Source organism: Macrotis lagotis, chromosome 1, assembly GCF_037893015.1.
Source record: "Macrotis lagotis isolate mMagLag1 chromosome 1, bilby.v1.9.chrom.fasta, whole genome shotgun sequence".
NCBI classification, from domain to species: domain Eukaryota; kingdom Metazoa; phylum Chordata; class Mammalia; order Peramelemorphia; family Peramelidae; genus Macrotis; species Macrotis lagotis.
This window is the reverse complement of record NC_133658.1, coordinates 461,019,162-461,045,131: the sequence shown is the minus strand read 5'-3', so window position 1 is coordinate 461,045,131 and position 25,970 is coordinate 461,019,162. Positions and strand designations below refer to the sequence as shown.

General features: G+C 35.1%; 1 protein-coding gene across 4 annotated transcripts in view; it reads left to right on the top strand.

The window, feature by feature from the left end:
• Nucleotides 1-25,970, top strand: part of SHROOM2 (shroom family member 2) — a 270,900-nt gene that overhangs the window by 132,923 nt on the left and 112,007 nt on the right. The window contains exons 1-2 of one of the 4 annotated variants that reach the window (XM_074213590.1): nucleotides 1,042-3,604; nucleotides 24,611-24,715. The exons of 2 other annotated variants lie outside the window; for them this stretch is intronic. In XM_074213590.1, coding sequence (XP_074069691.1) covers nucleotides 24,615-24,715 — 101 coding nt within the window. In that variant the 5' untranslated portion in view covers nucleotides 1,042-3,604; nucleotides 24,611-24,614. Of the gene's footprint in view, nucleotides 1-1,041; nucleotides 3,605-18,074; nucleotides 24,716-25,970 lie in introns of those variants that run through there. One more of the 4 variants, XM_074213589.1, reaches the window with a different exon arrangement.

Here is a 25,970-nt window from a genome sequence, read left to right as displayed (position 1 = left end):
CTTACTTCCTTCCCTCCACCTCCACCCCCCACAGAAAGCAATTTGTCAGTCTTTACTTTGTTTCCTTGTTGTATATTGATCCAAATAGAGTGTGATGAGAGAGAAATCATATCCTTAAGCAAGAAACAAAAAGTATAAGAGATAACTAGATCAGAGAATAGATATCTTTTTTTTCTAAATTAAAGGGAATAATCCTTGAACTTTGTTAAAATTCCACGGTAGAACACATGATTCTTATAAACACAGCTATGAATTTTGCTTATGAGTAAAATTTCTCTGGTACTTTTTATAGTTATAGATGATGTTAGAAACATTTTTTCATGTCATTCTTAAGTCTTATTATGCAGCTATTTATTATTTATATTTTACAGGTAAGGATAGTTTGAATGACTTATTCAAGGTCATGTAATACCTTCAAAACTTCCTACTTAGGTTCTTCTAACTACTTATGAAATCAATCACACAACTACCCCAGTAAGATCACCTGTAAATTCATTTGATCTAGTCTCCACTGCATTCTCCTTACTACTTTGGCAGTACCTTTCTTTTTTCTTCTCCTGATTGTTCTTTATTATACTTCTCTCAAGGTCTTTTCTAAACCTTCTATTATGAATGAATAAAAAAACTTAATAAACACTACATACAAAGTGCCTGCTAAATTCTGGAAATACAAATAGAAAAGTAAAACAACTCCTACTCTTAAGGAATTTACATTCTAATGGGGAAGAAAACATGGATTTTAACTATGTTAGATGAAGATTCCTGTGGTCCTTAGGATTTAGTGGCAAAGTAGGCTGTACTATATCTTCTGTAATGCCATTTCTACCATATCAGGTTCTGCTGTTGAGTGATTTGTCAGGGCCAAAGAATTTGATGGTGAGAAATTTCTTTTCTGGGTCTTCAGTAGCTATGCCTACAGCACCTGCAGGAGCAGTTTCCAGGCTCCTTCTCAAAGGAGATGCTTCTCTAGATAGTGACTGGACTGGAAGCAAGACAGGTGGTCAGGGTGGGGGGGAGGGTTCTTTTTCCATTGGTGGTAGTTTCTTTGATTATGAATGCTGAGCAAGTAAGCAAGATTATTGTCCAAAGTCTCTTGGTTTCTCAGGCCCAGTTGATATTTGAGGAGAGCTGGTAGAGATTTCATTTGATTGCATCTTCCCCTTCCTATTTCTCCTATAGGGTGGCTAGCTAAGCTGCATATCCTAATCAATGACAGATTATTAATCAATGGAAGTTACAAGGGAAAAACTGAACTTTATCCACAGACATTGTTTCCTTAAATGCCTGAAACCTGGGAGGTGAGGAAAGCAAAGTCAATGGTTTATGGGCTCTTAGAATTTTGGTTTTTATTTACCTGTCCTAATAGCTGATCTCTCATATCCATCCCACCCCTCCCCACCCCCAGTCACCTTATCTCCTACTCTATTTAAAAAACTGAAATCCTTTGTCATAAGCTTCCTTATTTCCTCTACTTGACATCTTAAAATTTCTCAATATTCTTGTTCATTCTCACTTCTATTTTATTCCAATTTCTGAGGAAGCTGGAACTTCTCATTTTTTCAAGGGCATTCCTTCCACTTGTGACTTTGAAACAGTCTTCTATGGAAAGCTGCTCCATCAGTATTTAATTTTCTTATGTTCCATGTGTCTGTTTTTTCTCTCTGTCTTTTTTTGTTTCTGCTTTTGAATTCAATTTTAGGGGCATAAGCAAGACATAGACCTAAATGAAGACTTAACACTCAAATAAAGAGTAGATTCAAGATCAGATTGTAAAAGCAGTTAAAAGTATTGAACTAGCTGAACTTTAATGCCTTTTTTGGCTCTTAAATTTGTTGAATTAAATTGATAGGGAGAAGATGATAGCCGAATTTCAGAATGGGTAAGTATGACTTTTAATTTGTAGGCACGAGAGATTTTCTCTCTGTTAACAGGTGGTTAGGAGTAGAATTTCATTTGGCAAGTTAAATTTTTCAAAGTAATTGGATCATTTTTCATGGGACTGATAAATAAGTATCTTGTCATCATTTAGAAATTGATGCTAGGAAAGCGATACTTCGGGAGATGGATCTCTAGCTCTCTGCTTTCTACAAATGATAAGGCACAATTCTCTTCTACAGTGAAATGTCGCTCATAATAAAAACCTTCCAATACTAATCTTTACTGTCCATGTGTATGTTTCTTGTATATTTTGCTCAGGCCCAAGCCAAAGGGTTTGAGAGACAGCAGTTGCTTAGTTGTCTAGATGAAACAATGAGTCAGATTGGGGAAAAGAGCTTCTCCTCTGCTAGATAATGTATTTTTTCTGGTGTAGAGAATTTTGGCACCTGATTTTTGGTATTTTGGTTCAACATAGTTTGGCATAGCAAGGCAGATTGGATAACTTTCAGGTTTTTGTCTAGAGGCAGCATCTGTAATGACTGCTTATTTTTAAACATTTATCCTTTTTCCTTCCCATTCCTTTACTGTTCTAATAATAATGGACTGCACATTCAAGTTTGTTTTTTAAAATAATTTTTAGCTTTCCTTTTTTAAAAAAAATTGAGTTTTCTCTTTCCCTCCCTCAACTCCCTGAGACATGTCATAAATACTTTGACATAAATAGACATTTTTTTATAAAGACTGTAAAACACCTTCTTGTAATGATGATCAGCAACGAATAAATGTTTGTTGATTGATGCCCACATTGAGATATGATTTGATTATTCTCACTGGACAGTCATTTATTGGAATTGATATTTTAGGAGAAGGCATTGCTTTGACTTCATGAAAATTGAGAAAGAGTATGGCACAATGACTCCCTTTGAATGCATTTCTCTTAGAGAATATACTTGGGGGAGATAGATATTGGATCAGATCTTGGTCAAGTGATAAAAATTTTTATGCTAGGTAAACAGTTATCCATATCAGCCCTTACTCTGGTGAATCATGAAAAGAAAAGACTTAGATTATAAATGGGTGTGTGCTGGCAATTGTGGGGGAAATATATTGAGGTGTTAGATGGTAGTTTTTTATTTGGGAACCTAGAACTAGTAATTTTCACCTTTTTTGTATATCCATTTATATCTATTTTACATATATAGTAGAAATTAAAGGCATTTTACTGATTGTTGCCTTTCTTGTCTGTACTGAATAGAATAAGGGATTTTCTAATGCCCCAGGCAACTACTATTTATTACTTTTTCTGATAATGTAGCAATGGGACCCTTTTTTGAATCTAATTAAGCCCACTAGATTTACACTCTGGCAGAGATTAGCACAGAAGAGGCAGGATCCTTTATAAAGAACATCATGGGGCATTGGTTGTATTTTCTGGTAAAACTTGCTAGTGTAAATATTTGGAAGACTGCTTAGTTTTATTTTATGAACACTGTTCATTTTTTCCTAGGAAATTTTTTTAAATAGCATTAGTTTTTATATGTTACTCATTTTAAAATGCATATTTCCTTTATTTAACATGAAGCTAGTATTTCTTTGCACCCCTCTTGTACTAGATACATGGAACAGTCCATTGACAAGGTAGTTCCAAAGGCAGCAACATTGATTAGCACAGATGTTCCTGGAAGCCATGACAGATCTATAATCAAATGCACTGATGTTGGAAAAAGTGAGAGACTAATTCGGCATGAGGTTTTATTTCCCTCTCCCCCTTCCTAGAAAGCTGTTAGTATGGCATTTGTGCAGACAGAAGGGTGTGTGTGTGTGTGTGTGTGTGTGTGTGTTAGTTATGAAATCTTTGAATTTGGGGATATTCTGTTAACAGAGGATTCAGAAGAAAAGAAAATGTGAATTTGTTACTTTAATGTGAATGATCCTAGGTACAGAATTACTTTTAGTGACACTTTTTTTATGTTACTGTATCTCTCCCTATATACCTCCACTGTAATAGATTAAAAAAAGTTTAGGAGGGACAACCTGAATTCATGATATATTTTTTTAGATTTTCTTTCTTTTTTTTTCTAAAGTGAAATCAGTACAGAAAAGAGAAATATGAATTGTAAATATTTTACTTTTTATTTTGGAAAACATTTGGCTTCTATTTAGATTTTAATTTAGCTTAGCAGGTATTTAAAAAGTTAACTGGATAAATGTTGCTTTGTCCTATATCACATTTAATATTTTGAAAAAAGGTGAAATTATAAGATGTTAACTTTAAAAGCAGTGCTCTTGGTGAAATCTCTGTTGCTAAGTTTTTTATTTTCCTTTCCTATATTTTATGTACCTCAATTCCCCTCTACAAACAGGTAACTTTTTCTGATCACAAACAGTTATTTTTGTGAAAATTCACTTTTTAAAAAATGTCTTCCAAAATGGTGAGAACATTTACTGTAGATTATCAAAAAAAGATTCCCTGGTTTTTAATTGTTAATTTGAAGAGTTTTCCAAAGGGAAATGTAGTGCAGTAAGTGCATATTGCATAATGGGAATTATATTGGAGAGCTTAAAAGGTTTCATGAGGACTTGATAATATTGCCACTAAACAGTAATCTACTATGAAACTAAAATGCTAATTAAGAAAACTAAACCCACAAGCACACATTTTAGGGATACAGATAAATGAGAATTAACTTCTAGATTTACAATTAAATTAAAAGGGTAAAAATTGTACTTCCACTTTTTGAAGGTACTTGTGAAACTTTTGAGAACAGGCTTTTTTTGAAAACCTGTGCCTAGAGTTAGAACATATTGACTAGCTGCTTTTGCGGTTTTTGCCAAATGGGAATCCATCAACAGGTACCTGGGTAAGCACACAATTAAAGGAGTCTGTTATCTTGAATCTCTTATCTGGTGGGCCTTGATACTGTGTGCACACTCTGTCTAGCCAGTGGAGGATACTAGGTGCTAACAGCCTAAGATCCAGTGGGGTGAAGCAAAATGGACTTTGGGTCTTCCAGAAACAAGAGGTAATAATGTTTGTTTCCCTCTTGGCAGTGGACTTGGACTGATTTTTTTGTTTAATTTTAAAGATTTTTATTTAAAAATTTAAATATTGAGTGTGGGGGACTCTAAATAGCGACTAAATAATGCATCTGCTTTTCCATGGTTTATTTTGTAGCCTTTAAGATGGCTTGTGAAGGGGGTTAAGCTTTTCAAATGCTTATACCCTTTATTTATGAAATGTTAGGAACACAACTCCCTTCCCCCACTCACACTGAGAGAAGAAACTGCAGACCTACTTACTACCTCTATGCTGTTTTATTGGCTGCAGCTCTGAGCAGCTTAGTATTACCATCTGTTAGGCTACCTCTTTTAAGTCCCACAGAGGGATGTGGAGCTTTATTCCCTTTGGAGCACATGGCTCTGGGACATATACTTCTTTATTGTAACAATCAAGGGACCCAGACAATACTTGGGTTCCTTGGATTGGAACACTCATAATAGAAAAGGTTCTGCATAGAGCATAAAAAAAGGAGGTGTCTTTTCCTCTCAGACTTTAGTGTAAAAATACTTTTCAGGTTGTCACTGTGAGAGCAGTATATGTTTCTCGTGGTGGCAATGTTGAAACTGCCTTCTTCTCTTTTCTGCTATTGAAAAATATTAAATCATCTAACTAGTAGAAGATAAGAGGATAGATAAGTAGGGTCAAAAGATTTTGACTTCAGAAGGAGCTTCAAGATCAACCATTTTAACCATGTAATTTCACAGATGAGGAAACTGAGTTCCAGAATGATTAAATCTCATGGAGAGTATTGGTGTTCAGTTTTTAAAAATTCAGCTGATTTTCAAAAACTAATTATTGAGCTATTGGGTCAATTGAGTATTTTTGTTTTGTTTAGTATTTTATTAAGGTATTCAGGAGATGAAAACTGGACTTGTTATTTAGTATCATTTTTTTTTTGTGTGTGTTTGTTATTTAAAATAGGTGGTGTGGGAGGAAAAGTCCCTATACTTTATCATCTACTGACTCCTCCTCCCTCCTCCCTCCTCCCTCCTCCCTCCTCCTCCCCAACACCACTATTACCAAAATGGAATTTTGGAGAGAGGGTCTTATTTCCTTTGGGTTTTTTTTTATCAGGAGGTGATCTGGAAGACTTAGATTCAAATTGCACCTCTGACTTATTGGATCATTCTATCAGTGAAAGTCACTGGGACTTGTCTAAATCACAGATAGCTGCAGTTGACCTTCATGGAAAGATTTCTCACACTCAAAAAGTCTCAGATCATCTTTGTTAGGTGCATAATATACTTCCTGATTTTCATTCATAAAATTCATTTAGTTTAAATCCATGAAAACAAGGCCTTCATTTATGAATGAATATTTCTAAATCACCTGTCAAATTAAGGGATAGCTTTTATGTATAGAAATTTTTTTAATTAAAGATTTTATTTGAGTTTTACAATTTTCCCCCCAATCTTACTTCCACCCCCCCCACCCCCCGGAAAGCAATATGACAGTGTTTACTTTGTTTTCCATGTTGTATATTGATCCAAATTTGAGTGTGTTGAGAGAAAAATCACATCCTTAAGGAGGAAACAAAAAGTCTTAGAGATAACAAGATCAGACAATATATGATTTTTTTCTAAATTAAGGGTAATAGTCCTTGAACTTTGTTCAAACTCCAACAGTTCTTTCTCTGGATACAGATGATATTCTCCATTGCAGACAGCCCAAAATTGTCCCTGATTGTTGCACTTATGGAATGAGCAAGTCCATCAAGGTTGACCATCACCCCCATGTTGCTGTTAGGGTGTACAGTGTTTTTCTGGTTCTGTTCATCTCACTCAGCATCAGTTCATGCAAATCCCTCCAGGCTTCCCTGAAATCCCATCCCTTCTGGTTTCTAATAGAACAATAGTGTTCCATGACATACAGATATCACAGTTTGCTAACCCATTCCCCAGTTGAAGGACATTTACTTGATTTCCAATTCTTTGCCACCACAAACAGGACTGCTCTGAATATTTCTGTGCAAGTGATGTTTTTACCCTTTTTCATCATCTCTTTAGGGTATAGACCCAGTAGTGGTATTGTTGGGTCAAAGGGTATGCTCATTTTTCTTGCCCTTTGGGCGTAGTTCCAAATTTCTCTCCAGAAAGGTTGGATGAGTTCTATGTATAGAAATTAAAAAAAAAAGTAGAATAGTAGTGAAGGTGTTTGCTACTCATAGCAAATAATTTCTACGTACTCTGTATGAATGGATCAGTGACTGACTACAAATTGGATTATATGCAATTATAAATTATTAGCTATCATTTATGAGTTCATGTTGAAAGTTAATCAAAAATACTTTTTTTTAAAAGTTTTTGCAAGGCAGTGGGGTTAAGTGGCTTGCCTAGGGCCACACAGCTAGGTAATTATTAAGTGTCTGAGGCCGAATTTGAACTCAGATACTCCTGACTCCAGGGCCGGTGCTCTAACCACTGTGCCTCCTAGCCACCCCCAAAAATACTTTATTAAAAGATTTTCATAGATTTGTTCTTTAGCTTTTTTTGTAAATAAGTAAGGTGTCATGAAAATGAAAAAAAAATCTTTGAAATCTAGTAGATAAAACATTATTTGCTCATTTTTCAGCTACTCTGCATTGTTTCCCTAATTGGAATAACTGTAGAATTTTGTTAAGATTATAATCTAGAACAGTTTTATTGCAGAGCAGTAAATAACAGCATTTTATAAATTTCTTAAAAGTCTCTTCATGGCTTTTAAATTAGTGTTGCTGTTCTTTCAGAATAGTTCCAAAGACTGTATTCCTCACCCAACTCTTTGGTTCCCCAAATTTAAAATAACTTCTAAGCCTTCTCAGTCAAAACACTTCTCTTCTTCCTGTTACATCCTCTGTTCCTTAGGTTGACTTTAATATCTCTTTTTTAGAGTAATAATAGAAATAAAACATTCTGCTACTAATTTTGACAGTTTGGCATGAATAATTAAATAAGATTATTTGTTCCGAAGAAACATGTCTTTTTTAACCTTCAAGTCACTGTTGTGTTATTGTGTATGTTATTAATGCAACACCATTTAAATCAAAGAAGTAATTAAGAGTTTCTTATAATATCAGTATGGTAAAAAAAATTTATTTTAGAGAATATCTTCTTGGTTTTAATATTTATATGTAAACCATAGATTGTCTTATTTAATTATAGAATGGGCTCTAAGATTATTGTAACTGTATTAATAATTGCTCATTTGAGTACCACCAAGATTTTTTTTTTTAGTTTTTGCAAGGCAAATGGGGTTAAGTGGCTTGCCCAAGACCACACAGCTAGGTAATTACTAAGTGGCTGAGGCCGGGACTTGAATTCAGGTACTCCTGACTCCAGGGCTGGTGCTCTATCCACTGTGCCACCTAGCCACCTCGACTGCGCCACCTAACCACCCCACCACCAAGATTTTGAACCAAAAATCTGCCTTGTTGAAAATGGGAAGCTTAATTAGCTGAATACCTGGAAATAAGTTGTTGGTGCCACCACTGAATTCTGAATTGAATAAAATGACTGGCTTGAAAATCAGATAAGGCATGATGCTCAATACAGATACCTTTGCTCCTCTGAACATTGCAAATGTTCTCTTTTCCCTATTTTTCTTCAGGATTCAAGTAGGACTTTTTTTGGCATATGAAAATACTAAAAAATTAATAGAAAATATCTGCAGTAAACTCAAGATTAGGATTTATTCTTTGATGCTAGATACTAAATAAGTGTTCATTGCATGAATAACTATTGAAAGAGCTGTTGTATTAAACTTAATCACTTCTGCTTAAGGATCCTATTGCAAACATAATAGATTGTAAGAAAATAGTGTCTCATGCATGCTTTTTTCAAGAGAAAGATAGCTCAAAATCAAACTTCTAGAGAAAAGCACTCTCTGATGCTTTAATCTTCATCTGTATTCTTCCTGGCACTGGCATTTGTTTAAAATACAGCTTTGATCTACTATATCAGTTTCAGCTATTTCAGTCTTTTGGGAATTTTCTATCCTTATTTGATTTCCCATATACATAAAGACAGGAACTAGCTTACTGGTATCCTATTAGGGATGTAGATTTGGTCACATGTGATGTCAGCCATCCACAATATTGCATTGTGTACACTGAGGTCTTGAAGGGTTGCTGAAAAAAAAAATTTTTGGTGAATACCACCACATGATACCAATTTATTGTTCAACCTTTATTAAAATTAGAGAAATCTTTGATTTTTCTAGAGCTGAAATATGCCAAATGACCTGCTACATGATCTTTCAGTCTATTGCAAACTACTGATCATAGACTTAAGAGCTAGAAGGGACCTTTCTATTATCTTATTTCTTTCTTTTTAGGGTTTTTTTTTTTTTTTTTTTTTTTTTTTTGGTAAGGCAAATGGGGTTAAGTGGCTTGCCTAAGGCCACACAGCTAGGTAATTTTTAAGTGTCTGAGGCCAGATTTGAACTCAGGTACTCCTGACTCCAGGGCTTGTGCTCTATGCACTGTGCCACCTAGCTACCCCATCTTATTCCTTTCTTAAAACTGGCTGTTAGTCTGAGGATACTGAAAATTATACCCAGAGATTTGTGGATAACAAATTGACATTCCATAATTTATTTTTGAAGGGAAAATTGAGAATTGTCATTAGGTAGCAGTGATTTGGAATCAGAAGATCTTGATTTGAATTCTAACTCTGTTACTTATGGTCCCCCTGCCAATTGATAGTAGTGATCATTAGAAAGACATTGGTTCTTGTTTTCTCATCTATAAATTTGAGTGGTTAGATTAAAGGACTTCTAAGCTAAAGTTAGAGGCTTGACTTGGTTAACAAAGGAATCCTGTGGAATAATTTTATTCCTCACTTTATCCTGAAGTCATTCTGGGATTTAAAATATGGGAGGATTTGCAATTATCCTGAGTATATTCTTGGTAGTGAACACCTACTGGGTAAAAGGTTAGGGGGCACCATATTCTAAGTTGTATGGAACTTATACACTAAGTTCCTAAGGATAAAATTGTAGTGGTAGCCCCCTTCTTCCTTTCTTCTTAGTTTTTCCCTCCTCATAAGCATAACTGAGTTGTTCAATTGTTGACAATATAGCACCTTATTTTTCTCTTTTTCTTTTTGTTTTTCTAGTTTTAGTCATTAGCATTAGCATTTCTCCTGGATAATAGAAATAGCACTTTGTTCCTTTTAGATGTAGATTGAATTAAATTCAGCAAACATTAATTATCTGATATATGCTATGTACTGTGCTAGTTTCAAAGGATTCAAAGATTTTCTATCTCTATGCTCTAGGAGCTTGTGGGTCTTTAAAGTGAGATAAAACTTGTAAATTATGATGAGATCATTTACAACTCATTGGATAAGAGATTTCATGGAAGAGGTGGCATCTAAGTTGGTGCTTTTAGAGATTAGTACAGGTAGGCAGAGAGATGGGACTGTGGAGTGGAATCTATTCAAGGTACAGAAATATAGTAAACAGTTGAATTGAAGCTGTAGGACTGTAACTCAGTGGGAGATGTTGGTCCTCCAGGAGATGCTGATTTATAAGTTTTTTTTTCCCCTAGAAACCATGAAAATGAATAATATCTCCAATGGAGGACCTGTATGAAGAAAAGATGACCAAGAGTAGAATCTTGAGAACTATATCAAAAGAGTGGGAATAAGATAATCAATAAGTAAGCATTTATCCAGTACCTACTGTGTATCAGACACTATGTTAAGTGTTGGGGGGAAAAAATAGGTAACAGGCAATACTTGCTCTCAAGGAACTCACTGTCTAATGCTAGTACAACTATATAGAGATAATAGATAATTGAAAGAAGGAAGGCACTAGAATTAAGAGGAGTTGGGGAAAAGACTTTTGGAAAAATGGAATTTTTTTTAGAAGGGGAAGTCAGAAGGTACAATTCAGGAAGAACATTCCAGTCAGTGGAGATAGAGAGTAAACCTGGATCTGAGAGATGGGAGTATTTTGTTTGAGGGACAGCCAGGAGACCAGTGTCATTGGATTGAAGAGTATATAGTAGGAAGGGTAATAAGGTGTAAGAAAAGACTAGAGAAGGTAGAAGAGATGATAGGCCATGAAAGTCTGATTTTCAAAGGGTGCCAATATGCCATTATGATGGCTACAGAGAACCACTGGAGTAGGATTGAATAGTCAGGGGTAGGGAGAACATGGTCAGACCTGAACTTAAAGGGAAATCACTTTGAGAGAGACCTGAAGGAGGCAGTTCCTCCATCATCAGTTCAGGTATGAGGTGATAAGATAAGAAGTTAGTGAAGAATATGGAAAAACAGTTAGAAAATTAAAGAAACAATGAGAAATCTGTGCTATGAAAGTAAAACCAGTAGAAGGGGTTGGTCAAGAGTGTTAAATATTTCAGCAAAGTCAAGAATATAGGAAAAAACCAAGATTTGGCAGCAAAATGATCTAGAAAAGAGCCAGGAGAGTCCAAATGGAAGACTATTTGGAGGGGCTATGAAGTCCTGAGTATGGATAATGAGGAAAGAGAGTTCAGGGAATATAAGGTTAGAGAATTATGCTGGGTTAAAGAGATTTTTTTTTTAAAATATAGGGGAGATTGGATGAAACACTAATAGTCAAAGGGGGAAGGAATTGATAGAGGTAGACATTGAAATGATAGATTGAGCAAGGTTCTAGAGCAGAAGCAAGGAAAATAAATGAGGATTAGTAAAGATGGAGAAAAGATTAGAGTTAAGGAAGAAAGAATTTAGAGCTTATATCTGATGACCTTGGTCTTTTTAAAAATGAAGACAAAGTCATCTTGAGAGTGATGAATTTATAGTTGGGAACTTGATAAGCAAAGAAAAAGTTTGATGCAACTCCTAGCAGGCCCTTGAGAGAATTAATAAAAAATAAATACCATGAATCTCCTGAGGGCCCAAATGAGATTAGATAGTTGTGTTAGAATCATCAGATACCTCAGATAGAAACATAGACTCAGATCTCAAAGATATGTTAGATATCATTTAATCCAGCCTTTTCATTTTACAGATAAAGAAAGTCAGTTCCCCAAATCTCAAGCAATTTGTTCAAGATAACACAACTAACTAGTTGTTTGACCAGATCTAAAATTAGGGTGCCTGGGATTCAGTAAAGTGTTCTTTGCATGATACTATATTATCTCATCAGTATAGAGTTTCAAACAAAAAGAATCTAATTTACAGAAAGATCATTTCTGAAATTAAAATCCAACTAAATCAGCCTCCTATTCAAAGCTGGAAAGATCCATTTTCAAGTCTGAAACAGATTCCACTTGTAATTCTGTTAGGAAGAGGAACCGTTTTTTGACTTAAGTTAGATATGCTAAATTAGAGAAGGTAGTAATTTACACTGCAATTTTTGACAAGGTTTGATTACTTTTTACAAATTAATGTATTTATATTAAAAATATCATTAAGAACATTGTTTTCTCATTCATTCAAATAATATTTCTTAAATCCCTATGTTATAAAAAAAACCACTGCCCTAGGTTCTTAGGGAAGTAAAAAGATTAAAGAAAACTAGATACCTGCCTTTGGGGAGTGGTAGGGTCTGAAGATTTGGAGAAAATGGTCAACTGGAATGCAAACAAATATTTGAAGTTGATGCTAGAAATTTAAACCAAACAGAATTGATGAATTTGTTACATTATAAGTATAATGAAAAAATTTTTTAAAAATTCCTAAATTTAAACCCCCCAATGCTGCCATTTAGAGCCTGGTTAAAAAAAAAAAACCCAACAGCTCTGCTTTTCTCATTAATAAAATAAGGATAATAATATTACATTAGATTTATCACTGAGTTGTCAAGAGAAATACAACATAATCTATATAAGAAGATTTGTAACTACAAAGTTACAGTGCTCTTGTGAATCACTGATCAGTAGAGCTCCTTAGATGACACTGCTCCTATCACTAGGATTTAGCATTTTCTTTGTTAAAATCGAAATTGAGGGCCGCTAGGTGGTGCAGTGGATAAAGCACCAGCCCTGGAGTCAGGAGTACCTGGGTTCAAATCTGGTCTCAGACACTTAATAATTACCTAGCTGTGTGGCCTTGGGCAAGCCATTTAACCCCATTGCCTAGCAAAAACCTAAAAAAATAAAAATAAAAATAGAAATTGATTTATTAGTTTGTAAATTAATCATACTGTTTGCTGCCATTAGTCTAATAATTTTAATTTCACTAGCTTATTCGCTATAGAAAAAAGTAGAGCAAAAAAGTCATCCTCAAATATGATTTCAAATTTCATGTGAAATTTTATCACTCAAGTTAGCAAAATTATCATAAAACATACAAATATAAATTTTAAGTCTAATCTCAAATTTGCTTCTCTGTCATCAAAGAACAATTTGTAGTCAGTTTGTTCCTTTTTTCCCCCATTAAGAAGTTAGTTTGCATTTTGTTCTTAAGCTTCTAGAATATTTTGCAAGCAAAATAATAAAGATTACTGTGAATTTTACCTCTATTCTTTTAGATTGTTTAGAATGAGTCTCAGTTCCTACCATTTTATGAATAGATTATAGAAATCTGTATGCCTTGAGCGAAAGTATTTGGAAAGATCTGTCTGTAGGTAAGAAAAGTAAAGTAAAAAAAAGGATCCCTTTTCATCTCTTTAAGTCTTGATTCCCTCTGGCAGAACCAGAACCTTTTAAAATTTTTTCCTACTGGTGTATTTTTCACAGCTCATCATCATTTTCCAAGACCTGATGCAGCTGGGTTCAAAAGCCTTTTCTCCTAGGTGACCTTATTAAAACTGGGTGGAATATAATTGGACTACTGAAGATTGATGTTTTAAGATTTTTTTAAAGAAAAAAAAAAGCAGCTCATCCAAATGCTACTTGAAGTGCTTTTTTTTTTTCATTTTTAGGTAGTAAGTTTTTTTTAGTTTATCTCTGCTACCTTCAACCTGATTTCATCTTCTTTTTTTTTTTTTAACATTTTATTTGTTTTCCAATTACATACAATAGTAGTATCTACCTATCATTTTTGTAAGGTTTTGAATTTTACAATCCCCCCCCCCCCACAGAAGGCTGTCTGATAATCTTTACATTGTTTCCATGCTATACATTGATCGAAATTGAATGTTTCAGCCTGATTTCTTAAACTACTTGGTGAACCATATAAACATTTGAGAAGACAGAAATCTTTATTAGATTGTCTTTTTAATCCTTATAGTAATGGATCACCTGCTTTTTTTAATATTAGTAGCAGTAGGTTAAAATTAAAGTTAAATATGGTTATCTTGCTGTATTTATATATTTTAGATTCATAAAATTACTATTATTTATGGTTGCCAAATGGGCAAGAGATACTTTAGCTATAAATATTTTCTCCATAGAGGTCTTTAGAGATTCATTGCGTTAATTGTCTATTTTAAAAATCCTTAGATTCATTTGCCAAATGTTTATCACCGTGGTGGCCGACTTTTTTGCTGTTTAATCATTTTTGACCTCTTTCTACAGGCATGTAATCAATAGAACTTAGAGAGTGAATCTTTAATGGTCCAATCCCCTCATTAAACTGCAGTCCAGAGAACTAAAATGATTTGCCTGAATTCACAGCTGGGAAGCAGAGCCTAAGGCCAGAGAGGATAAAGTATTGCATTCAAAACTTCAACTTTTCTCTTTGAAAGGTTGAACTATTTTTTAATGAGAAAGAGAGATTTTCATTTTAAAAGTCATTATTTTATTCATTGCTCCATGCTTACATCATTTTTTTGAATATATGGAGTTCATAATTTTTGCAGAATAAAGTTAACTGGAGTGGCTAGGTGGCGCAGTGGATAGAGCACCGGCCCTGGAGTCAGGAGTACCTGAGTTCAAATCCGGCCTCAGATACTTAATAATTACCTAGCTGTGTGACCTTGGGCAAGCCACTTAACCCCATTGCCTTGCAGAAAAAAACTTCAAAAAAAGAATAAAGCTAACTACAAGTTTCTGAGGCAGTAGATAGAGTACTGGGCCTGGAATCAGGAAGACTTATCTTGGCAAGTTCAAATCTGACCTCACTTACTAGCTTTGTCACCCTAGGCTAGTAACTGTTTCCTTCAGTTTCCCTATCTGTAAATGGGCTGGAGAAGGAAATGGCAAACCAATCCAATATCTTTGCCAAGAAAACCCTAAAAGGGTCACACAATATCAAATATCACTGAACAACAACAAAACAAGTATCAGAAATAAATTATTAGGCTTTTCTTAAATAACTCGACCTATAATCATTTCTACTTTTGGAATGAAAAGAGTTTGATTTCTGTAAAAAAGAGTGACAGATGATTGGGTATTTCATATAGGCCAGACATGAATAGAATACCAGCTGAAAGACTTCTTATATTCATTGAACATTTGATACCTTAGGGGAAGGATTGAGGGTAAAGATGGGAGGATGACTCCAAAAGACTTACTTTAGTAAATTTAGAGTTCTTCTATGACCATGTCTAATTTGGGACATGGATTGTTGATGTCTGTATTACAATAAACTGGATGAATAGTCCAAATTGGCCAAATTGATGATCATGTTTTGTCCTTCATTCTCAAAGAGAGACATGGCATCAGAGAGCTGATACCATGACAGGCACATTGATTTGGATTTGAGTGAGGGAGGCTGTGCTGTTTACTAGCCTCACTTTGTCCTCCAGAGTCATCTGGATCCAATGGCCAGTTATGAATCAGAATGACTAGAGATGACCCTGGATGTGAGGCAATTAGGGTTAAGTGACTTGCCCCAAGGTCACACAGCTAGTAAGTGACAAGTGTCTGTGACTGGATTTGAACTTGGACCTTCCTGGCTCCAAGGCCAGTGCTCTGGCTCCATTCCACCATCTTGCTGCCTTATTCACAAAGATATAATTCCCTGGGAACCACAAGTCTTCTCTCTAGTCTTTTCCTCAGTTATATAACAAATTCTGTGTAGTCTCAAATGGTAAAATCTCACTAACTTAGACTACTGGGGAGAAAACCAATTGAAATTATAGACATTTTAAAGAAATCTAATTTTATTACTTGCTAAGATATTATCTCAAATGACTAAAAATAGTATCCTTGAGAACCCCGGGGGTATGCTTTAATAAAAAAATTAAACCACCACAAAATGAGTTCATAAAGCAGAGAACAATTTCATTACTATTACAACTATTAGAGATCTTACAGATTACAATATCAAAAGAAAGCCCAGTAGCATTAAGCCATCAAGAACTCGAATTAGAACCAAAATCATCAAAATTTCAACCCAGTTTTTCAATCTACCATAAAACTTCCTCAATAATTCCAGAGTACTGGTGTCAAATTCAAAATCTGATTCCTACTGACCACATACTGATGTTCAAAATAATAAATTAACATTATATATCCTGTATTGTATTTTTATTTTTTCATTAAATATTTCCCAATTACATTTTATCTGATTGATTTTGTCTGCCCTTGGAAATTTGAGAAAATGTCAAGACTTTGGCACCATTAAGTGTATGAGGGGATCTGTTAAAAATTGACACATAGGTATTTTATGTATATTGCTACTATCATAAGTTCTGAAAAATGCATTAATTTTTGTTTATATCAATTTAAAGCAAAGATAAACTTTATCCCAACCCTTGTCTGTTATCATAAATTACAAACTAGTAGTTTTAAAGGTATTTTACTTCAATGATATTTTTAAATCTTTGACATTTTAACAAATAAAAATAGTATTCAAGTTTTTGAAATGTTTAAACCTACCTCTTTAAGAAAAATTAGGATTACATAAGATCATCAGAGGCTATCTAGTCCAGTCCTCTCATCTTACAAATGAGTATAGTGAGACTCAGTAACTGAGTATGACTTGACCAAGGTCAAAAGTTCTCTGATGATAACAGATAATGGTGAAAAGACTGTATTATTTGAGTCATTTTTAAAAAAAATTTATTTCTTAAGGAATACTTTTTTTCTCCTCCTCCTGCAGGTATTTATCCATATTATTGCTTATGTACTTTAACTATACTTTATATTCATCCCATTCTATACTCACAGATGTATATATCCCTCTTGGAACAGAGTTGCTTTTGACATTGTGTACCTTAAGAAGAGTTACATGATTCTTCTATACATTCAGAAAACTCTCTGTAAGAAAGTATATAACTCCTAGAGATATAATACAATACTAGGTCAGTACATAAAGTAGATGTGACAAATTCCTTCTCCTCGACCATAAAAACTAAAGTATCATTACATCTTTTTAGGGAGGTTTATTTATTTTATATTATTTCAACCCAGTTTTTCAATCTACCATAAAACTTCCTCAATAATTCCAGAGTACTGGTGTCAAATTCAAAATCTGATTCCTACTGACCACATACTGATGTTCAAAATAATAAATTAACATTATATATCCTGTATTGTATTTTTATTTTTTCATTAAATATTTCCCAATTACATTTTATCTGATTGATTTTTATTGCTTATGTACTTTAACTATACTTTATATTCATTCCATTCTATACTCACAGATGTATATATCCCTCTTGGAACAGAGTTGCTTTTGACATTGTGTACCTTAAGAAGAGTTACATGATTCTTCTATACATTCAGAAAACTCTCTGTAAGAAAGTATATAACTCCTAGAGATATAATACAATACTAGGTCAGTACATAAAGTAGATGTGACAAATTCCTTCTCCTCGACCATAAAAACTAAAGTATCATTACATCTTTTTAGGGAGGTTTATTTATTTTATATTATTGCAATAATCTTGTTATAAGAGTAAATATAAACCCCCCCTCCGCCCAAGAAGATGAGAAACCTCAAGAATAGTAAGAGAGAAAAAAAATGTACTTCAGTCTGTGTTCATATTCCAATGGCTCTGCCTCTGGGGTGAGTTCTTTCTTTATTATAAGTCCACCAGAGAAGTTACTTCAATATTTTTCCCACAGTTGCTATATTACTAGCTATATTTCCCTCTACTCTATTCCTCCCTGCTCTCATTCTCTTCTCTCTTTCCTTTCATCCTGTCCCTACCCTGAAGTGTGTTGTATCTGATCACCCCTTCCCATGATCTTCCCTCCTCCTGTTCCCCCTTATCCCATCCCTTTCTCCTCATTTTTCTCTAGGGTAAGATAGATTTCTATACCCTATTAAGTGTGTATGTTATTTCTTCTCTGAGCCATTTCTTTTTTTTTTTTTTTTTTTTTGCAAGGCATTGGGGTTAAGTGGCTTGCCCAAGGCCACACAGCTAGGTAATTATTAACTGTCTGAGGTCGGATTTGAACTCAGGTACTCCTGACTCCAGGGCTGGTGCTCTATCCACTGTGTCACCTAGCCATCTCTCTCTGAGCCATTTTTGATGAGAATGAAGGCTCACTCATTCCCTTTGCCTTCCCCTGTTGCATTCCATTGGAAAAAAAAAACTTTTTCTTGACTTTTATGTAAAATATCTTAGCCCATTCTTCCACTCCCTTCTCTTCCTTTATCACACATTGACTCCATCTTTTTACTATATTCTGCTCCTTCCTGTGCCTTGTCTATATATGCTCCTTCTAACAACTCTTATAAATGAGAAAGTTCATATGAGTTATCAGTGTCTTTTTCCCATGTAGGAATACAAACAGTTCAATATCATTAAGTTCCTCATAGTCCTCATCCATCCCCTCTATGGTTCAACAGGGTCCTGTGTTTGAAGATCAGACTTTCTGTTCAGCTCTGGTTGTTTCAATAGGAAAGTTTGAAAGTCCCCTGTTTCATTGAAAGTCCATCTTTTAACTTGAAAGAGGATGTTCGTTTTTTTGGATAGTTGATTCTTGGTTGTAAACCAAGATCTTTTGCCTTCCAGAATATCATATTCCAATCCCTATGAGCGCTTATTGTAGATGTTGTCAGAGTTTGTGCAATTCTGACTCTAGAGCCATGGTAGTTGAATTGTTTGTTTTGGGCAGCTTTTCGTATTTTCTCTTTGACTTGGTAGTTTTGGAATTTGGCTATAATATTCCTGGGAGTTTTTCCTTTTAGGATCTCTTTCAGAAGGTGACTGGTGAATTCCCTTAGTTTCTATTTTAGCCTCTTCTAGGATCTCAGGGCAATTTTGTTGTATTATTTCTTGAAAAATGAAGCCTAGGCTCTTTTCCTGGTCATGACTTTCAGGTAGCCCTTTTTTTTTTTAGTTTTTTTTTTTCAAGGCAAATGGGGTTAAGTGGTTTGCCCAAGGCCACACAGCTAGGTAATTATTAAGTGTCTGAGGTCAGATTTGAACTCTGGTTCTCCTGACTCCAGGGCCGATGCTCTATTCACTGTGCCATCTAGCCGCCCGAAGCCAAATCATTTTCAGATCATTTCTCCTGGATCTGTTTTTGAAGATGGTTGTTTTTCCGATGAGATATTTCACATTTTCTTCTAATTTTTGGCTTTTTTGGAAGAATTTTATTTCTTCCTGATTTCTTGCAAAGTCATATGCTTCCTTTAGTTCCATTCTTCATTTGAATGAGTTATATTTTTCAGAGAGCTTTTTTATCTCCTTTTCTAGTTGGCCAATTCTGCTTTTTAAGGCATTCTCCTCATTTGCCTTTTATTTTGCTTTTTCCATTTGGCCTAAACTGATTTTTAGCATATTATTTTTCTTCAGTATATTTTTTTGTCTGTCTTTCACCAAGTTGCTGATTTGGTTTTCATGATTTATCTTCATCACTCTCATTTTTCCTCCCAATTTTTCCTCCACCTCCCTTAATTCTTTTTCAAAGCCTTTTTGAACTCATAACCTGAAGCCATTTTCTATTTCTCTTAGAGGCTTTGGATACAGAAGCTTTAAATTTACTATCTTATGAATCTTCCATGGGATCAAAGTAATTTTCTTTGGTCAGATTCTTTTTCTTTTGTTTGCTTGTTTCCTCACCCTAAGCTTAAATTACCACATTTCCAAGGCTTTGGGGGTTTCTTGGGACACCCCACTGGGACCTTTATTCCTTAAAGGTCTTATGCTCTCTTCCCTGTGCTTTGATATGTAGATGACCACAGGTACTCCCCCTCTGCCCTGGAGCTGTGAGGAGGGTCCCTGCCTGGCTATCTTAGTATGGAAGCCTAAACTGCAATCTGGATCTGAGTTTGGGCAAACAGCAAAGTCCTGCCCCAGGGAGGGCAGAGAGATTTCTGCAGGCTCCCCCCAACCCCCTTACTGTCTGTTGGGCTGTGCTCTGTAGGTATAAGCTGACTTCCCTATTCACACTGCAAGTTCTTACTGCAAGGCTATTCTGAGGCTGGTAGTCTTCATTCTGTATTCGTTCTTGTGTAGGAGAGTCCTCTCACTGCCCCTTCAAGCTGTTCCTGATTAGTTCTGGGCTGCATTGCGCTGCCCTGTGACCATGGCTTTTTTCCCCAACCCCTGGTCCTGGTGAAACACACCTTTCCTGGTGAATTTCTAAGTTGCCTTGGTCTGGGAAATTGTATCACCCAGTGTTTCTGTGGGTTCTACCCCTCTAATTTTGGCTAGTCATAATTTGACAGATTTTAGAGTTTTGGGGGGGGGGGAAGGAGTTTCTGGGGAATCATCCTGCCTTCATGCTGCGACCTTGGCTCAGCCCTATTATATCTTTTTTAAAAAAGGGATATATTAAAATAATATAGGCAAGAGTAAAGAAAAAATATTCACTTCTATGCCAACCAAGGGAGAGGTAGTAGGTAGTATAAGGATAGAATGTCGAATCAGGAAGACCTGAGTTCAAATATGGGCTCAAATCCTTACTAGCGAGGTGATCTTGGGCAAGTCACTTATGTCTCAGTTTTCTCATGTCTAAAATTACCTGGAGAAGGAAATAGCAAACTACCCCAATATCTTTTTTTTTTTTTTAATAAAATCCCAAATAGGGTTATGAAGAGTTGGAAATGACTGAACAACCAGTGATCAGGGAAAATGTTCCTTATACTGCAAACTGTAAAATGAGTAAGAAAGATTAGAAGATAGTAAAATGCCTAAAGGAAATATTGCAAAACAGCAACTAGCTGCCTTTAATCCATCTGACACTAACTCCCAAAGAACTGTATCATAGTATAATGAAAGCATTGGCCCTGGCAGGTGTGAATGATGAAATTTAACAAGGATGCATCAGTAGTCTTACACCTAGGTTCAAAACATCATCTTTACTAATATAAGATAGAAAGTTCCTGGCAGTTCATATGAAAAAGATCTTAATATTTTGATGAAATAAGAATTAAGTTGAATCACCATTCTCACAACAACTAGGAGAAGAAGAAAGGGAAGTGTAGACTTAGGCTGTGTAGTAAAGGAAGTATATTGTTCAGAAAAAGGAAAATGCTACTTGTACTTTATTCTGCCTTGGTCTAATTACAAGCTTGAGCAGTAGACTATGTACAATTCTGAACATTTAATTTTAGAAAGAATATAGACAAAGCCAGGGCATGTTTGGAATAGGTCATGCAGTATTGTGAGAAACTTGGAGAACATGATATAAGAGAACCTACTGAAGCAAGTGGAAACCTTAAAAAGAAATAAGTATTTAGATTGGTGAGCAGTCTGTAAGAAAAATAAGACACTGGCAGCAGCCTGATGAAGTGGAAAGAACACTAGAGAAAAATTCAAAGGATTTTGATTTGGGAACTTCCTCTGGTAGTAGTCATTGTCTAATTTTAGACGAGTCATTTGATCTCCCCAGAACTGTTTTCTTGCCTTAAAATGAAGGATTTCGGCTAGATGGATTCTGAGCTTCCTTCCTGCTAGAGAAGCTATAAGTTTAGAATCAATGATCTATTGTATAGCCCCAGAAGACAAAACTAGAAATTGTGAAGGGCCGATTTTGGACTTCATATTAGGAAGTTTTGCCTTGTAGTTTAGATCCATCTGAGAATGGGATGAACTGCTTTGGTTAGGATAGCTTCAGAAAGAGGGTAGATGAATTCTTGCCAATGAACTTGAATAAAGGTTTGGATTTGGCATTACTCGAAGTAAATAACCTCTAAAGTCTCTTCCAAGGGACATTTAATTCTCTTGATTCATTGATTTTTCTGTCTGTATCACACTAAATGATATCTTGGCCAGACTTAAAATTCAAAGACCAAAACTCAAATGTATAGCTAAAATTTCATCCTCAAGACTTTTGATTTAAGTGCTGAACAGAGAAAATAATGTGGCCAACCTTGAACAATAGTTATACTAACACTGTGTGTGTGTGTGTGTGTGTGTGTATGTGTGTGTGTGTGAATATACATACATATATATATATATATATATAACTATACTCAGTAACTAACAAACTATCCCTAATTAAGCTGTATATCATTATTATGTCATTAACTTCTAGAATTGTGTGTGGCATAGAGGGAGGTCTATTTCTGACATGTTTCCTGACTTTTTGTTGTTGTGTTTGTTTGTTTGTTTGTTTTTGCAAGGCAATGGGGTTCAGTAGCTTGCCCAAGGCCACACAGCTAGGTAATATTAGTTATCTGAGGCTGGATTTGAACTCAAGTACTCCTGATTCCAGGCCCTGTGCTCTATCTAGCAGCCCCTGTTCCTTACTTTTTAAAAATTCCTATGTTCAACAGACATTTTTGTTTTCCAGAATTTTGACTAATCATGAAATCTATTTTCCTAGTGATATTATGTTTTTTTATTTTTCATAAAGTGCCACAAAAGCAAGTTGTGTTTAAAAGAGAATGAGTAGATCTGGTGTTCTCTGGAACTGTATTTGAGCATGCCATTTTTAGTCTTGTCATGTCACAGATGTTATTTTCTCTTTGAAAGGCCACAAGATTTACATTCTCAACTCAATAAATCTCATATGACTTTATTTTGGATTTATTGTGAGGAGGAGAGATATTTTTAATCTAACACCTAGAACTTTATCTTCACTGATAAATGTTTAAGGTTCAATCTCTAAGGGGTTCTTTTGTTGTTTGTTTGTTTCTTTGTTTTGATAAATGTTGAGAGTTGAAAGAGTCACATCAAAATACAGGGTAGGAACCACAGAGGTAATTTAGTCCAACCAAGACATGCATTCTGTCAAGATGCCACTCACCTTTCCAAAAGTATATAGAGAGCTCTACTTGCTCAAAAAGATATTCACATACTGAGCTGAAATCTATCTCCAATCTTCTTTTCTTTTATCCCATACCCTGGGATCTAGCAAAAGAGGTTTGATGGAAAAGCCACTAGCTTTGGAGTCAGAGGACCTGCATTCAAATCCCACCCCTGAAGATTCCTGCCTGTGTTGAGCAGGCCTCCACTTCTTTTGAAGAAGGAAAGTGTGGGAGCAGAGCACCTCCAAGATACCTGGATCTATGATCCAATGATCTGCTTCCCACACAATTAGCCTTCATATCTTTTTTTAATTTAATTTTTTTTTTAGGTTTTTTCCAAGGCAAATGGGGGTTAAGTGGCTTGCCCAAGGCTATGCAGCTAGGTAATTATTAAGGGTCTGAGGCCAGATTTGAACTCAGGGACTCCTGACTCCAGGGCCAGTGCTGTATCCACTGTGCTACCTAGCTGCCCCATGCACCGCCCTTCATATCTTTTTAAAAAAAAATTATTTAAGGCAATGGGGTTAAGTGACTTGCTCAAGGCCACATAGCTAAGCAATTATTAAGTGTCTGAGGTCACATTTGAACTCAGGCCCTCCTAACTCCAGGGCCAGTGCTCTATTTACTGTGCCACTCAGCTGCCCCTTCATATCCTTTAAGTGTACTCATCCCCTCCCCATTCAAATTTTTTTTAATTGATTTGCCACTTCTTCAGCCATTTTAGAATTTTAGTCCTCATGTTACTAAAGAAAAAATGGCAGCCTAGTTCTGTACTTCAAGAGAGATAATTGTGTTTCTATCAAGCCAGATGTATGATAGATTTTGATGCAGCGTAAAATGTTACCAAGGAATGGAGAAATATAAATTCCTATAGGGAAGATCATATTTCAGTAAATACATTTGTTGTAAAGTTTATTAATAGGGATCAAGCCTGTTACTTGACTGTCTCTATTCTAGGTTCTGGTGAAATTTGTATATGTTTTTTTTTTTAAGGTTTTTTTTTTTTGCAAGGCAGTGGGTTAAGTGGCTTGCCCAAGGCCACACAGCTAGGTAATTATTAAGTGTCTGAGGCTGGATTTGAACTCAAGTACTCCTGACTCCAGGGCCAATGCTCTTTCCACTGTGCCATCTAACAGCCCAGAAATTAGTATACAAAATGATGAGGGAAATCACAAATGCATATGCTGATATATATTGATTGCTGGGTATTATGGTAGATAGAGCATCAGACCTGGAGTAAGTCTGTTCAAATCCTACCTCAGATACTTCAGTTGGTTGTAAGACACAGGGGAAGTCATTTAGGCTCTGTTGTCTTCATTTCCTCATCTCTTGCAGATTGCATCTTACCTCTCAGGATTGTTGTAAGGATCATAATTGAGTTAGTAAGCATTATATAAATTTTATTAATTATTAAATATTACAGATTACATGACTAAATACTAAGTAGTGTGCTAAGAGTCAGGGGGTAGGGCAGCAGTCAGGAAAGGTTTCATGATGTTTTTGTGGCAACTCTGAGAAGGGGGACAACTGAGCATAGTTCTTGACATGGTACTGTTCCTCTCTAGTAATGCGCAACACTTGTGTCCTTTTCACTTCCAAGTATACTCCAAGTCAAAGCCTCAATGGCTAAAATGTAAGAGGTTTTTGTTTTTTTTAAAAGTCATTTTTGCCTCAACTTTCAACTCAGTTTAGTTAATTCCCTCATTGGTTGATTGCTTAGGAAGATGAAAGAGGTGGTGGATATTATAGCAAAGAAAATGCCATCTGAAAGTGACATTGATGTGGCCAGAAACTTTCTCATGAAGATTTTGAGAAGCTCTATGAGGTATAGTATTTGGGTTTTGTTTTTTCTGATTATATTATATCCATAGTGTTGATGGATTTGTTCTTCCTCTTTGATTCATTGAAAATAATTATGTACATCTATGTCCCTTCACCCATTCCCTCTTTCCCTTCATCCAGATGTTCTAGTTCACTGACTCACTAGTCCATGTTGTGTTTGTTTTTTTAAAATTCTTTTTCTACTTGTATCATCGTTAGCCTGCTTAACAAACTTCAGAAATTAAAGAAGATAATTTGTTATCCATAAACTATTTACTAAAACAAAGTTGAGATCTTTACCTTTATTAGACCAGGCAAGCAATGATTTGTCTACAGGAAGGTGTGGAAACATATGTTCACTTTTCAGGGTGAAGTTGTTTCAGTCTATTTATTAAATTGCTTAATTAGAAAATTCTAGAATAATGCTCAGTTGAAGAACATGAAATCAGAACAAATCAAAGATCAAATCAAAGATTGTGTGTTCTTGTGGTTAGAACTTCTCCCCCCATAGGTCATTTATTTTACTTTCTGTACCTAGTATATCACCAGGAGCTTTCTACCTGGAGTATTAACATTGGGCCTGGAGAATTTTGTCCAAAAGAATTTTCCCAATAATGAGATGGTGCTTGTTGAGTAGAAGTCAGATTAAATCAGGAAATGTTTTTTTTCCATTTGTTGTTATATTATTCTCAGAGTTTTCTCCTACTACTTAGATTATTGTAGGTAACCAATTTCATTGATTCATTGATTCATAAGCCATGCATTAAGAATATACTCTGAGAAAAGCACTGTGGGAAATACAAAGATAATGAAGACATGGTCTCTTTTTTAAAGCTCTTTTTACTAATAGCATCTTACAATTGCCTCTCTCAAACATTCTTTCTGTGGATATTAAAGAAAATAAATTCTTTTAACTGACTATCTAAAGTATAGACTCAAATATAAAATATGTAACTGAGTTATGTCAATAATCAAGCCCAGTTCCTATCCCTAAGAAAGGCTTAAGGATTGCTGCAAAGTTGTCATGAAGAAGATAAAACTATTTGCTTTGTCAATAAGTAGTGAAGAAAATCAGTTGCACTCTTGTCTTGAGGGCTTAAATTTAGTCTTCTTCAGGCTGAAATAAATTTGTAAGTTGAAAAAAATTTAAACTTTTAAGATTATTTTGTCAGATATTTTTTCTAAGCACTTGAGTGACTTGTCAATTATAGAAATTTATTATTAGCTTTTGACTTGTCCAGAGCATATTATTTTGAATC